Raw genomic sequence first — 14,747 nt, forward strand, 5'->3', positions numbered from 1 at the left:
GTTCAACCAATCAAATTAAAAATATATAAACATTGTTAAACACACACACACTCCCAAAAGAAAACAAAAAGTTTCAATTAAGTGACGATCCATCCCATGTCGCGTCTCGTTGCAGCGCCTTCCTTATAGGTCACTAAGCAAACGTCTCGTAGATGAGACTGCGCCTGAGTTATTTTTTTTTCATATTAGTTATACTTTAAAACAGCCCGTCATTAGCCACGTTTACATGGACACTTCTGATCCGATTAGAAATGGAAGAACAGCTCAATTTGAATAAAATATTATCATATATACGCCTCAATCGGAATACAATTCTTAGATCAATGGCATCAGCAGCTGCAGTAGTTCGCAAATGGTCGGTACTTTTATGCACACCGAACTTGACCGACCGCTGTCAAGGAAAGTGGATTTCACGTCTTCACTCCGCAAGTAGTACGGTAACTTATCAACCTCAGCGTGTCCGGTTGGTAAGCAACGTCAACGTCTTTGGCAGATTATTTCTCTGTTGATCAACACTACGAATGGTAGTTGTAAAAAGACACACTGTGTGAAGATATTGTTTCGTTTTGGCAAGGGGCCGTGTAATAAGCAGGATAATGCATAGAACGTGCCATTATCAAAAATAATACCCTTCAGGGCGAAGCAAGACACCTCCGGTTCGCATCAGGGTCCGGTTCGCCCTGTCGGGGCTTACTTTCCCGATAATGACCGGCGTTCTGTACAACATTATCCCACATATATCATACAATACTGACCAACATTATGCGCGAGAGACATACGATTGTACGCTTCACACTTTTGTAAATACCATATATGCAGTACATTCGGAAAATGACAAATTTGGTCAATGGGATTTACTTTTTACCTGTCCTTATTGTGCATGATATGGTAATAGCCCCTCCATGTGGCAGTAGAAATAATGGTTTTAAAACTGGATTGGTTATAGTGGATAGACCTTTTCACCATTAAAATGTACTGTTGAAACACAACTATGAGAAGGGGAACCTGCTTTTTTGTGCTTTAATTTGGTGCAAATGAGATATTAATGCTGAATGATTTTTCACAACTTAACTCTTCGGAATCTGCGAACATAGGGGAACTTTCGCAGATTTAAACAATTGACTTAAAACAATACAATTAAAACGATTTTTAGACAACGTTCTAATCATTAGTTTTAAACTGTAAACAAACTGTAAACAAACACATGGCGACAAGAAAGGCCATTGTATTGGCTGCAGCCTATATGATAATTGACGAGTTTACAGAAGGTCTAGAAGTTGTCGATCTCTTAGAAAGTATAATGCAGACAAGGAATTCGGACGATTCAAGTTAGGGGTCTACGTCACCAAAGTTTTGCCCACTTACTGCGATGTCACGTTCAGATCACATTTTAGGATGCACAAGACATTAGTTGAAGCAAGGGTGTATATAGGCTATATGAAACAAAGTAACTATGGCTTTACGTGTAGGAAAGGAATGAATGTTTTCTATATAGACATGGGAATTGTTTAAATGTTGCACAGTACTTGCTATAGTTTAGGGTTCATCGCCATCTGGGAGCACATCTCTTCAGTCTGTGTTCCAGGTCTGCTTGCAGAGAACGACCTCTTCTGACAGTTGGCCTATGTTCACGAACGTTTGAAGACATCGGCATGCTTAACGGAACATGTTTCAAATCGTTCGCAAGTGTCGCAAACATAGGGCATAGGTGCCCCCAGACCCCCCTACAACGGTTTAGGTTGTCACCTTTTTCAACCCTTATGAGTTTGCAGGTATGAATGTTGAAATGCAATACCTTTTTTGTAAACTGTTTTGTTAATGGGATTTCCATTACTCAAGCATAATAAATATTTTTGTTGATCAAATGGTCATTAATAATAGCAAAATGCACAGATTTATGTTAAATAGCTGAGCCTCATTTTCTTTACTTTACACAGGTTTATGCTTATTGTCATGCAGGAACCGTGAACCCATGAACAAATGCCGATATATAATATATATCTACACATATATAATGCAAACCGATAGCTTCAGGATGAGAATGACAAGGAGAATCCTTCCAACGACGACAGCATTACCTAGATACCGTCAGAGATTGTCTGATAAATGTGGCTCTTTTTTTAAGTAATCCTTTCATTAAGGATACATGTCAGATGAACCTGTTGCCAACAGGAGTTTTTGAGTGATAATCTTGTTTGGCTTTTGAAGGCTTACGGCTAAACGACTTGCATGGTTGTATTGAGTGGAGCGACTGGACTTCAGTAGATGGTCTCTGTGTTTCATCTCAATCATTCTGATTATGATATGTAATCCTCTAAAAGGTTTCCACAAGAATCCAAGAATTGTTGTTCTATAATGCACAGCTTTTTGTTTTTGTTAAGTCTGTTTATTGCCAACCGTTGGAAGCTGCTTTTTAATGTAGCCATTGACATTCCTTTATTTTTCACATGATAGGGTTCCTATAAATATCCCTCCCACATTAAGCTGAATGGGTCTTACTTTACTACTAACATAAAGCCGAATGACACAAAGTCAACACTCAGTCCAAAGTGGCGTCATCAGATGGAAGCGGTTGACCTTCTCCTCCCCCCACCCCAGCTGTGCCCCATAAGATCGGCCGCATCATCGAGGCCAGCCCCGCAGACCGCTGCAGGCGCCTCAAGGTGGGCGACCGCATCCTGGCAGTCAACGGACAGTCCATCATCACCATGCCCCACGCCGACATCGTGAAGCTCATCAAGGACGCCGGGCTGGCCGTCACGCTGCACATCATCCCGGAGGAAGGTGGGTACCCTGAGGAAGAGGAAGGTGGGTACCCTGGGAGGGAGAGGAAGGTGGGTACCCTGGAGGAAGAGGAAGGTGGGTACCTGGGAGGGAGTGGAAGGTGGGTACACTGGGAGGGAGAGGAAGGTGGGTACCCTGGAGGAAGAGGAAGGTGGGTACCTGGGAGGGAGTGGAAGGTGGGTACACTGGGAGGGAGAGGAAGGTGGGTAAACTGGGAGGGAGAGGAAGGTGGGTACACTGGGAGGGAGAGGGAGGTGGGTACCATGAGAGAGAGGAAGGTGGGTACCCTGGGAGGGAGAGGAAGGTGGGTACCCTGGGAGGGAGAGGAAGGTGGGTACCCTGGAGGAAGAGGAAGGTGGGTACCTGGGAGGGAGTGGAAGGTGGGTACACTGGGAGGGAGAGGAAGGTGGGTAAACTGGGAGGGAGAGGAAGGTGGGTACACTGGGAGGGAGAGGGAGGTGGGTACCCTGGAGGAAGAGGAAGGTGGGTACCCTGGAGGAAGAGGGAGGTGGGTACCCTGGGAGGGAGAGGAAGGTGGGTACCCTGGAGGAAGAGGAAGGTGGGTACCTGGGAGGGAGTGGAAGGTGGGTACACTGGGAGGGAGAGGAAGGTGGGTAAACTGGGAGGGAGAGGAAGGTGGGTACACTGGGAGGGAGAGGGAGGTGGGTACCCTGGGAGGGAGAGGAAGGTGGAACCCTGGGAGGTTATATTGCAGAGGGTTGTCATTCTGTTTATGATCCCTCAGTGTGCATTAATTGGAGTTTGCATGCTGTGTTTACAATCAATGTCTTGTAGCCGTATATATAAAGCCGTCATCCCCTTCTGGCGGGAGGGTCTCGACCAGACCGTATGTGAACGTCCTTAGAGCCACAGTGACTGAGAGCCCTCAGAAGCAGTCAATGAAAGAATATAAAGACAGCCTATGAACTCAAGAGATGGTGCTACAATTGTAGAGAGAAGAAAAGCTTCTTCTTCTTTGTTTTGATGGTGGATGCCATTCAGCATCCTGGTCTTCACCAACTGGAATGTGGTGTTGAATGGGAAACCGGCATGCATGGAACCCCAAACTGATGCAGAACCTCAATTGTGGTATGAATGGAAGTGGATGCGTTACAGGTTCACGTCCACAGCTGTCTGACGTGAGGAAAATTAAAGTATTTCCAGGCCTTAAAAGAGCGTTTCACATGTCATAGGTCAACTGCTTTCACTCAGAGCCCACGTCTTGGTCTGCTGGCTGAACGGTGCAGTCGGCTGGGTGTCCCTGACCTTTCAATAGAGGGGTCAAACCTAACAATGAAACCATGGATCCTGGAGATATCCAGCTCTTTGTGTCACGTTAAGAGGGGTCAAACCTAACAATGCAACCATGGATGCTGGAGATATCCAGTGGCACGTTATAATAATAATAATTATAATAATACATTTAATTTAGAGGCGCCTTTCAAAACACCCAAGGTCACCTTACAGAGCATATAGTCATCATACATATTTAAAAAACAAGACATTGTGGAAAAAATAAATAAATAAATGTTGTGACCCAGGTCCTCATCAGACGTTGTGCTACGGCCTGATAGTACTATAAGGCTAACAACCGATGACCAGGTGGTGGTCACTCTAAAGCATGACATTTATTTCAGGCAGGATTTAAAACTTGTTCTGTGTTCTAGCTTTATTCACTCTAACCAAATAGAATCCACATTGATTATTTCACTTGCTCAACAATCTCACTGGTGTTCTCTTTATTTTGGTACCAAGATTACATATTAAAGCACTTGTTGTTGTTGCTATGTCCTCTATTTACTATGGATATGCTATTGTGGAGGATAACTGAGAAAAAGGCCAAGTGATGAAGAGGTCGACCCTATTAAGAAAGAGGCTGAGTTATAAAGGATTCACTCTATTGAGGAAGAGGCCCCTTGATGAAGGGGTTCACTCTATTGAGGAAGAGGCTGAGTGATGAGTGGTTCACTCTATTGAGGCAGAGGCTGAGTGATGAGTGGTTCACTTTATTGCAGATCCTCATTCTGGCCCCAACTCCGAGAAGCAGAGCCCCCAGACCCAGAAGCCGAGCCCCCAGGCCCAGAAGCAGAGCCCCCAGGCCCAGCCCAGCCCGTCATCCCAGCCTGGCCCCACTGACCCCCAGCCAGGCCAGACAACACCTCCTCCACCTGGCCAGACCCCCGTCCAGACCCCCGTCCAGACCCAACCTATCCAGACCCCCTCCCAGCCCCCGGGCTCCCCAGCAGGTCCGCAGCCTGCTCAGGGGCCCACTCAGCCTGCTCAGGGGCCCGGTCAGCCTGCTCAGGGGCCCGGTCAGCCGGCTCAGGGGCCCAGTCAGCCTGCTGGGGGTCCCAGTCAGCCTGCTGGGGGTCCCGGTCAGCCTGCTCAGGGGCCCAGTCAGCCTGCTCAGGGGCCCACACAGACCGCCCCCCCCGGACCCGGCCAGCCCAGCGCCCCAGCCCCGCACCAGAGCCCGGTCACCCAGCCCCCGGGAGGGGTCCCCCAGCTCTACCTGCACGATGGCAGGTGAGGACACAGAAGAAAGACTGCACACACACACACGCCTCAGCACAAGAACGCACCGATTACTGTGGTTCTAAAGGTCTTTATTCATACAGTTTGAGACAACCTGTCCCTCCAAACAGCAGAGGGCTGATGTCAGCGCAGCCCGCTGGCAGGCGGGGGGGGCTTTCTTAGTTTTGTTTACGATCTAGAATACAGTTTGAATGGAAATATATTAAGATTCTACCTAACAAAACAAACAAAAACATTTCATAGTTAGTATCGACATAAACCTTTAAATCAAAATGTACTTATTTAATTACAGTTAATTTTGTTATTTGACATACATACATACAGTTTTACATACATTTTTATGTTATTAAGAAAAAATAAATTATGAATAATTTCATAATGTACAGTAATGCACAATACTTACGCTTAACTTCAACTTTTATATTGTCACGTTTGCATTGGTTTGATTTGATTTGGATTCATGTTTCTATTTGGAGACTCCACCTAAACGTAAATCTTCTGAAACCTTTATCTCTCCTGTACCTCAATTTATTGGCATTAGATTGTGACCCAGGTCCTCATCAGACGTTGTGCTACGGCCTGATAGTACTATAGGGCTAACAACTGATGACCAGGTGGTGGTCACTCTAAAGCATCAGACGTTGTGCTACGGCCTGATAGTACTATAGGGCTAACAACTGATGACCAGGTGGTGGTCACTCTAAAGCATGACATTTATTTTGTGCAGGATTTAAAACTTGTGCTGTGTTCTAGCTTTATTCTCTCTCACCAAATAGAATCCACGTTGATTATTTCACTTGCTCAACAATCACTGGTGTTCTTTCTTTTGGTACCGAGATTACATATTAAAGCACTTGTCGTTGTTGCGATGTCCTCTATTTACTTTGGATAAGTTATTATGGAGGATAACTGAGAAAAACAGACATTATCTGATGAACAACTCAATTGTGAATTTTCAGATAATGTCCATTATTTTACAGGGATTTGTAGATCACTGAAAACGACAAAGTTATTATCTGTAAATCTGTCAAAGCATTTATATCTAATTCCTACTGACTGCCTGAGGCAGTGCTTGAGCACTGGATGTATCCCATAATGTAACAGCATAATCAGAGTGTTCCCCGCTCTTAAGGTCACCGGCTCGGCACAGAGCAGAGTTATTGTCGCACCAACAGACCGTTAGGCCTGGGCTTGGTAGAGTCTCTCCGCATACCAGAGTAACACTTGGCTTCGGCGAGAATGTTGCGAGACGGTTAATAGCCGGCTCGGTACAGAGCCGAGAGATTATTGCTCCCAGGCTGATAGAACGGTGCCTCGGGGTGGAACACTTGAGGGAGGGCTGGCCTGAACAGCATTTTCATGCCAAGGACTACGAAGTTAGGCAGGCTAGATGAGGTGGAGGCTCCCCTTCATGATAGGCGGCTCTTACACCTGGCTCAGGACATCGCTGGGAGACTTGGGGTGCCCCCCCACGGAAAAACCTAGGAGGGTGGCAGCTGGGTGGACGCCTTCACATCAGAGTTCGCCCAGATTAAAGCCCTATTGCTTAATCTGCAGCCTCCCCCCACAACCCCTGAGTGGGAGGAGGATGTTCTGTCCACCAGAACCTCCCACAGTCATTTGAGGAGATGGGGGGCCGAGCAGGAGGAGGCGTGACCTGCCTCCCAGATATCGTATTCTGATTCAGAGAGGACGCAGGGCACCAGCGTCGAAGAACAACTTAGGCTGGGCTGCTTAAGGCACAGGCAGGGATGTGCTTAGCGCTCGCGCTTTGGGCTGGATGAGGCCCCAGTTGCAGCTGATACTCCAAGTGCCTTCTTAAGAGGAGCCCCACAGCATTCTGAAGGAGCCTTTCAGATACCGCCCTCACAGTCCTACATGGAGGAGCTACAGAGGTGCTGGTCAGACCCTAGGAGCTGCTATCATCTCTCCAGAGACAGCAGGGCTTTTACTGCCATGCAGGACACAGACAGCCACGGGCTGGGACGCGTGCTCCCTGTGGAGCCAGCAGTGGTCTCCTTAATATTTTCCCCGGAGGAAGTATTACAGCCTAATGTCCGCTGTCCAAGGCCTCAGAGCCGCATAAAAGATGATCCGAGTACGAGGAGCTATGACGCCGATGTGGAGAGGGCGCAGCAGGCTCATGGCGACCTTGACACTAGCCCACCGCAGAGTTTGGTTGGCAAAGTCTCCACTTTGGGAGGTGTGCAGGAGGGCCCTCTGCTCTCTCCTGGTGGTTCCAGGGCAGTAATCTGGCCCCACAGGAGAGCAGAGGTCCACCAGGTGTAAGGCCAGGACACTGGTTCATGGCAATGGACTAGAAAGACGCATGCCTCCACATTCCGATGCGGAAGCATGTGGCCTCCTACAATGTGTGTGGAAGCATGTGGCCTCCTACAATGTGTGTGGAAGCATGTGGCCTCCTACAATGTGGCCTCCTGCCAGTGCATCCCCTCTAGGCATGGATGAACGGACTTCAGTTGGACACCAGGCAACAAAGGCACAGGAGGTTCAGGGTATCCAGTGCCTCCTCGTATTCCGGCAATGGAGGACCAAGGTGTATCTTACCCCGGGTGTTCCCTTAGATGTGATCCCTTCCCGCCGAGAGGTCTTAGTAACAGTCACATCCGCCTCACATCCGGTTGGGGAGCGGCATGGTGGCGCAGGACGGGGAGGGGGCTGTGGAGTGCACAGCAGAGGCAGGAGCACATAAATGTGCTAGAACTTCGCACCATATTCCTGTCAATCAGGCATTTTTGGGCTTTCCTGAGTGGCCGGCATATCCTCGTCATGCCCTGAAGGTGTGGGGGGTGATCCCTGAAGGGCCAGACCCACTTTTAAATGGAACTGTCCTGCCTAGGCCGGAAGCCTGCTCTCAATGAGGTGGTTGCAGGATTACTCGTGACTTTGTTGGGATTAGCCATCCAGTGCTGCACTGCCTCTGTCAGTCAGAATGAAATAGAACGAGAGTTACCCAGGTAACTATGGTTCAATGAGGACTGCCAGAGTTCTCTGTCAATCTGGGCGAGAAGATTCTGAAGAGACAAACTTCAGGATGACAGGGGCATTTCTGCTTTTGAGCGGATGCGCCCTACATCATGCAGTCACAACGTGACTACATTGGTATACACACTCGCCCTGCGCATGCACGAGAGGGATACATCCAGTGCTAAACCCCTGCCTCTGGCAGTCAGTTGGAATTAATAGAACTGTGGTTGCATACCTAACTCTTGTTCTACAGTGTAACAAATGACAGTGAGAAATCTTATGTAGACTGGCTGACATGACTTGGTTGGGGCTATTTTTAAAGCTTTTCCGTTATAAGGGTGTTTTTAACAATCTCATCTCTATCAACTGAAGAATTAAGCTAACGTCTTCATTCCATGTGAATCAAATGTTAACTGTCCTCTACCATGCAAGCTAAAATCTAAGTATCACCAGCATGAATCAACTACTAACCCCGATGTGCCTTCTTATTTTTTCTTTAGTGGTACTTTGATGCCCATTTGATTTCTCCATGGAGTCAGGGACTGCCTTTAAGTGAAAGGTTTCCTTGGTGCCACTACAGGTCAGAGGTCAAGGCGAGACAGGATGTAAAGCCCGACATACGACAGCCGCCGTTCACAGACTACCGTCAGCCGCCAGTCGACTACCGCCAGCCGCCAGTCGACTACCGCCAGCCCCCAGTCGACTACCGCCAGCCCCCAGTCGACTACCGCCAGCCTCCAGTCGACTACCGCCAGCCCCCTGGCCTGCTGGAGTTCAGGCAGCATGGCGCTGCTACACCCTTCCCTCTGGGGCTCCCTGCTGATTTCAGACCCCAGGTAGGAAATATACCTCCTTGATCCACTAAACAGTATTTTCTGAAGGTGTGGGGCTTGATTCAGCAGTCAAACCCTTTAAAAAATCCCTAATATCAGCAGTTACCCTATAAGCACCCTCCATAACCTCCAGCGTCTTGCACCTTGATGGCATGTTTCTTAATGTAGCAGGTTCACGTTGGATAAAAACTTCAGATAGTTGACTAAATAGTGAATTGTAAACTGTTGCCAAGTGCTGGCATTAGAAAGATGAGCCGGTGGTTGTCATGGTGCTCACCTGGTGGTGGTTCCGGTGGTTGTCATGGTGCTCACCCGGTGGTGGTTCCTGGACTGCAGGACTATGACTACTTCACTGTGGAGCTGGAGAAGAGCTTGAAGGGTTTTGGCTTCAGTATACGCGGGGGAAGAGAGTACAAGATGGACCTGTTTGTCCTGCGACTTGCTGAAGACGGGCCGGCCATCCGCAACGGACGCATGAGGGTGAGTCGGCATTGGATGACTCTCTCTCGCTCTCATACATATCTCTCTCTGTCTCTGTACGTCTCCCTCACTCCTCTGTTCCTTTATCTGTCTTCATATATCGGTGTCTCTCTCTCTCACTCTCTGTGACTCTTTCTCTCTCTATGTCAGGTGTATGTCAGGTGTACCTCAGGTGTATGTGAAATTTGAACCCAAAAGGTTATTAGGGCACAGGGCCGCTGTTGACAAAAACGAAACAAATAAAGAAGAGCCAGGTCACCGTCAGAAGCGTAGCAACGTCAGCAAAGATATATAACAGTTTTTAATGATGCACACAACATTGCATTATTTGGAATTAAGGAACGATTGTGAGCTAGATAGAGAGGCAGATAGCTGCTGAAAGATTCCTGATATTCACCACGATAGTGAGTTAGATAGAGCTGACAGCGTCAACATTTCACCAAGATACCTGGTCGTCGATAGATGTATAGTTTCTAGTCTTAAAACTAGGGATCGCTTGCTCTAGTTATGGTGTTTTGAGGAGGCATGCTCTGGTAACAGAGCTGTTCCTCTTTCTTCACATGGGCTTTAAGGTGCGGCCACACCAGACGCGTATCTCGCGTACTTCGCGTCTAAAATCGCCATTTTTTCCATAGGGAACCATTGGTTTAATACGCGTATTACGCGTTTCACGCGTAATACGCGTATAAGCAACATTGTACGCGCGTATAGCGCGTATGTGGCGCGTATATTTACGCGCTATACGCGCGTATATCGCGTACATTTCAAGAGTTCAAAAAATTGAACTTTTTACGCGAAGTACGCGAGATACGCGTCTGACGATTAGCCGCGTTGCCCAATCAGCGTTGAGCTTGACCCGACGTCACTGGCAGAGAGTAGTGAGCTTGGACAGAAGCATACGGCCGACATCTTTCTTTATTCTGTGTGGAAATAGTAACATAGTTACGCCATTAAATGCTTTTATGGAAACATTTCTAGCGAGAAATGTGCATTTTACTTTCATAATGTTCGCTCGGTGAATGTGAAGGATGTTTGGTTTGATAGTTATGACGAAGAGGGAACGCTCCGTTCACTTGCATGGACAGAGTCTCTGGTTACTAAGCAACCTCAACGTCTTGGCGGACTATATATCTGCTGATCAACACTACGAATGCTGGAAACACACCAGACACACCATGTGAAGTTATTTAACCCGATTATTGTTATTTATATCCGAGATTATTTAATCTAACCCGATCTAAACTCTATCACCCAAACACGGCGGCGTTTGGGTTTCCTACCTCGGACTCCAGCGCAGCTTATCCTGGGGCAACACACACACACACACACACACACACACACACACACACACACACACACACACACACACACACACACACACACACACACACACACACACACACACACACACACACACACACACACACACACACACACACACACCCAAGTGTTGGAGCTGTCACGTTAAAATTGTACCGGGGGCGAAAATTGTACCGGCCTACGTCATCGTTTGTTTACATCCTGACAACCTGCCCCGCAACAGACTACGCGATGCAGAAAACATGTTTCCAAACGACGAAATAACATAATACAGATAGCGGAACGCTATCTGTATTATGATACAGATCTATTATGATAGATCTGTATTACAATTAAATACAATACAATATTTGTATTGTATTTAATTGTTTAATCGAAACAATAAAAAAATTTGCCCGCGAAACGGCCGAACGCGTCAGATGACAAATGTTTTGCCCGCAAAACGGGCGATCGCGTCAAATGACGCGTCAAATGACGCGTCAAATGACGTTGGAAGGTTCTAGAAACATAATACAGATAACGGATCGCTCGATAACACTTGTTTTTACTTTATATTTGTATTGTATTGAATTGTTTAATCGAATTTAGCTAGTAAACTGAGTGTTTTAAGCAGGTTTCATAGTCTAGCTAGCTGGCAGGGGTTGACACTAACGGTTGCCCGCTTGCCCGGGGCAAGTAAAAAAAATGTTTGGGCAAGTTGAGATTTTTTCTGGTTGCCCGAACGGGCAAGTGGATTTTGGGTGGATGTTAATATAAAAGCTATTTATTCAAATGTTTTTAGAAACTGCAGAACAACCTTTTGTTCCGCAAAACCACACAAAATAGAAGTATTTGCAATTGATCAGCGCGCTGTCTTCTCTTCTCTCGGAAAGCGAGTCAACAGACACGCATCGCTTCAGTGCGAATATAGCCCCGCCTTCTGTCACTCACTCGCAGTGCGGTCTCTGGCAGTGATTCGCTAAAGGTTAGCCAACACAGCTAGCATCTCAAGTGCAGCACCTCCGCGAACGGTTTAGGTAGAAGTTAAATGGAGTAGTGATGGAGGAGTGCAGTTTGGAAGTACTTTGGATTGAGGCAAATTATCAAGGAAAGTCAAGAACACGGTTTTGTGTTTCATAACTGTGCACATGCGCACAGCAATAGCGATCTTTTTCACGAAATTGGACCCTCACAAACTACTTTATATATTACATGAAAGCTGAGCCTCCACTTATTCCAACAGTCCAAACCATATCATTCTGTGACTAAAACTCGCAAATAACAACTTAAGAAGAAACGTCCCCTTTTCTTTTAACAACCAAAAATGAAGTATTACCTATGTGATTGTTGTCCACAAAGTTGATTCTGATCGAATAAAACCACCATAAACAGATTATCCAGTATCTGGGCCAAATTTTGCAACTTAACATGGTGTTTTCAATCAATGAATAAGAGAAGGTTTCTTAGGAAATAGGTAAATTGCCTTCAATCAGAAAACATCTATATGGCAATCTAGTGGCCATATATTTATTTGCAAGTGTTTGGCTTGGTGCATTCGATTGCCCTGAACTTTAAATAGAGGTGTCAAGTGACAAAATTGTAAGATATCTACCTTATTTGTGTCTCATAGTAAGACAGCGCTCCCAACTGATAACGACCAACTGATACTGATAATTATTACAGGTGGAAATGTTATCTTCCACTTATGCTGTGTTCCATGGCTTTATTCACTTTAACCAAGTATTATCCCCATTGAATATTTCACTTGCACAACAATCTTTCTTTTGGCCCAAAGATGACATTATCGCCCTTGCAGTTGTGGAGATATAATCTCTTTACTTTGGGTATGTTCTTTCCTGAAAAAAACGTTTCCCCTGATATCGAAAATGGTATAGAATATCGATCTTTTTCCAGGAATAGTGTTGAAGTTAGAAAATCCAGTATCGTGACTGACAACCCTACTAGAAACGCGATTGTGATTATTCAGTTAGAGCTACAAGAAACTTGAAAGTTAAAAAAGACATATCTTTGCTACTACCTCTGACATTTAGTTATGTACATTTGCATCAAATCATGCAGGTCTACATATAACTTGGAGATAGCTTGCAACTGTGGACTGAAATCACTTCATGGCACGATGTGACCGCTCGATAAATAAGTAAACAAAGAGAAGTTTGTTATTTATTTATTGTATTTTTTAAACACATGTGTGGAAGCTAACATTCAGCTTCAGTCTGAGCTAGGATGATTTTTCTGAGCCCCCCCAAAACCAGGCCGGGTGCCTGGCAAAAAGAGGCCCGTTCACGATTCTGATTATAATTTGGGCAAGTGAACATTACATTCGGGCAAGTTGAACCTGACCTGTACTTGCCCGATGGGCAAGTGCTTTTGAAACCTTAGTGTCAACCCCTGAGCTGGTGTTAATTCAATTACCGCAATTTAATTTAGATAATATATATATATATATATATATAGATAGATAGATAGATAGATAGATAGATAGATAGATAGATAGATAGATAGATAGATAGATAGATAGATAGATAGATAGATAGATAGATGGGTAGATAGGTGAGCAGGCATTTAGGAACTGTTTTGTTTTTTTCACGTTATCCCCATAACATTTATCCATTACTGTTTAGAGAAATAGATAAATACATTGATAATATAAATCTTACCATTAATTTGAGTAAGGTAAAGTTGAAAATGAAAAGAAAAGAAGCACAGGCCACATATGAATAACATTTAATTATTTGCCTCAGATATACAACTAACATTGACAACAAACTTATTTGTAATGATCATGCTTCAATAGTTTCTTGATGCATGTCATTTATAGGCGCTGAGTGACAGGTCTAGCTTGTTCCAGGTTCAGGTTGATGCACCACACTTCCAGAAGATGCTGATTCTTGATGAAAGACTTGATGAAAGACAGGACTGGTGAAAGGGCCTATCACACCTCCTGCATGGGACCAGAGGTGCTTTTACTTGCCCGATGGTCCGTCTGCAGAGGCAGTGCACATCCACATCAATGGCGAATGGCTCGGCAGTGGGGGACCTCATGCCTCTAGGGAACAGTCGCACTTCTCCAGCCTGAAAACAGGAAAAGAGGTGACTGCGCATTTGTCCTTGATGGTATTGGACTGTGGTGGGACCCTCACCGCTGCAGAGAGCAAAACTGTTGGCAATAGCAAACAGTCCACAATCTGAGCCACCTGCCTGCTGCTGTATGTCAGGCCACTGCAGTCGGACACTCTTCCCTGGAAAAGCAAGCAGACCTGTGACCTGTTCAATTAAGACCTCTGTCCTGGTGTGTCCTAGGGAGTCAAAAATGTTTACTGAACCTCCCTGGCAGCCAATGTCACTTACCGTAACCCAGTGATTTGCAGAAACATTGAGTATCTGTACAAACCCTTGTGCTGGCTCGGGCAAAGTGGACAGCAAGGCTAGGGAGGTGGTGGCGTAGAGCCCGTTGATATTAGGATACTGAACCTTAAGCAGGGCCTGAGCATGGTCCATAGCACGGTCATCCAACCAAGTACTTGGGTTGCTGAGCATGGGCCTGAAGCCCTCCACCCTTTTGCTCAGTGAAGCTGGATAAGCCCGGCCTGACTGGACACTAGTGATGACAACATCCAAGTCCTGAAACCAAAAAAACAAACATCTCACTCATTAAGCAACAATGTGAGCATGTAATAGAGCAACCAAAGTATTTATTAAGTGAAATTAAGACTGAAATATTCACCTCTAGTGGGTCCTCCTCCAACTCTGAATCTGCTGACTCAGTCTCAGATAGATTGGGCACAGTCTCCTTGGTGGGACAGGCAG

General features: G+C 46.0%; 1 protein-coding gene across 1 annotated transcript in view; it reads left to right on the forward strand.

Moving 5' to 3' along the window:
* The window catches only part of LOC130389480 (membrane-associated guanylate kinase, WW and PDZ domain-containing protein 2-like), a 129,186-nt gene that overhangs the window by 100,474 nt on the left and 13,965 nt on the right, over nucleotides 1-14,747 (forward strand). The window contains exons 17-20 of the mRNA XM_056599285.1: nucleotides 2,599-2,784; nucleotides 4,800-5,310; nucleotides 8,888-9,143; nucleotides 9,477-9,620. Of these exons, the coding sequence (XP_056455260.1) occupies nucleotides 2,599-2,784; nucleotides 4,800-5,310; nucleotides 8,888-9,143; nucleotides 9,477-9,620 (1,097 nt within the window). The remainder of the gene's footprint in view (nucleotides 1-2,598; nucleotides 2,785-4,799; nucleotides 5,311-8,887; nucleotides 9,144-9,476; nucleotides 9,621-14,747) is intronic.

This window comes from Gadus chalcogrammus, chromosome 9 (genome assembly GCF_026213295.1).
Source record: "Gadus chalcogrammus isolate NIFS_2021 chromosome 9, NIFS_Gcha_1.0, whole genome shotgun sequence".
Taxonomy (NCBI): domain Eukaryota; kingdom Metazoa; phylum Chordata; class Actinopteri; order Gadiformes; family Gadidae; genus Gadus; species Gadus chalcogrammus.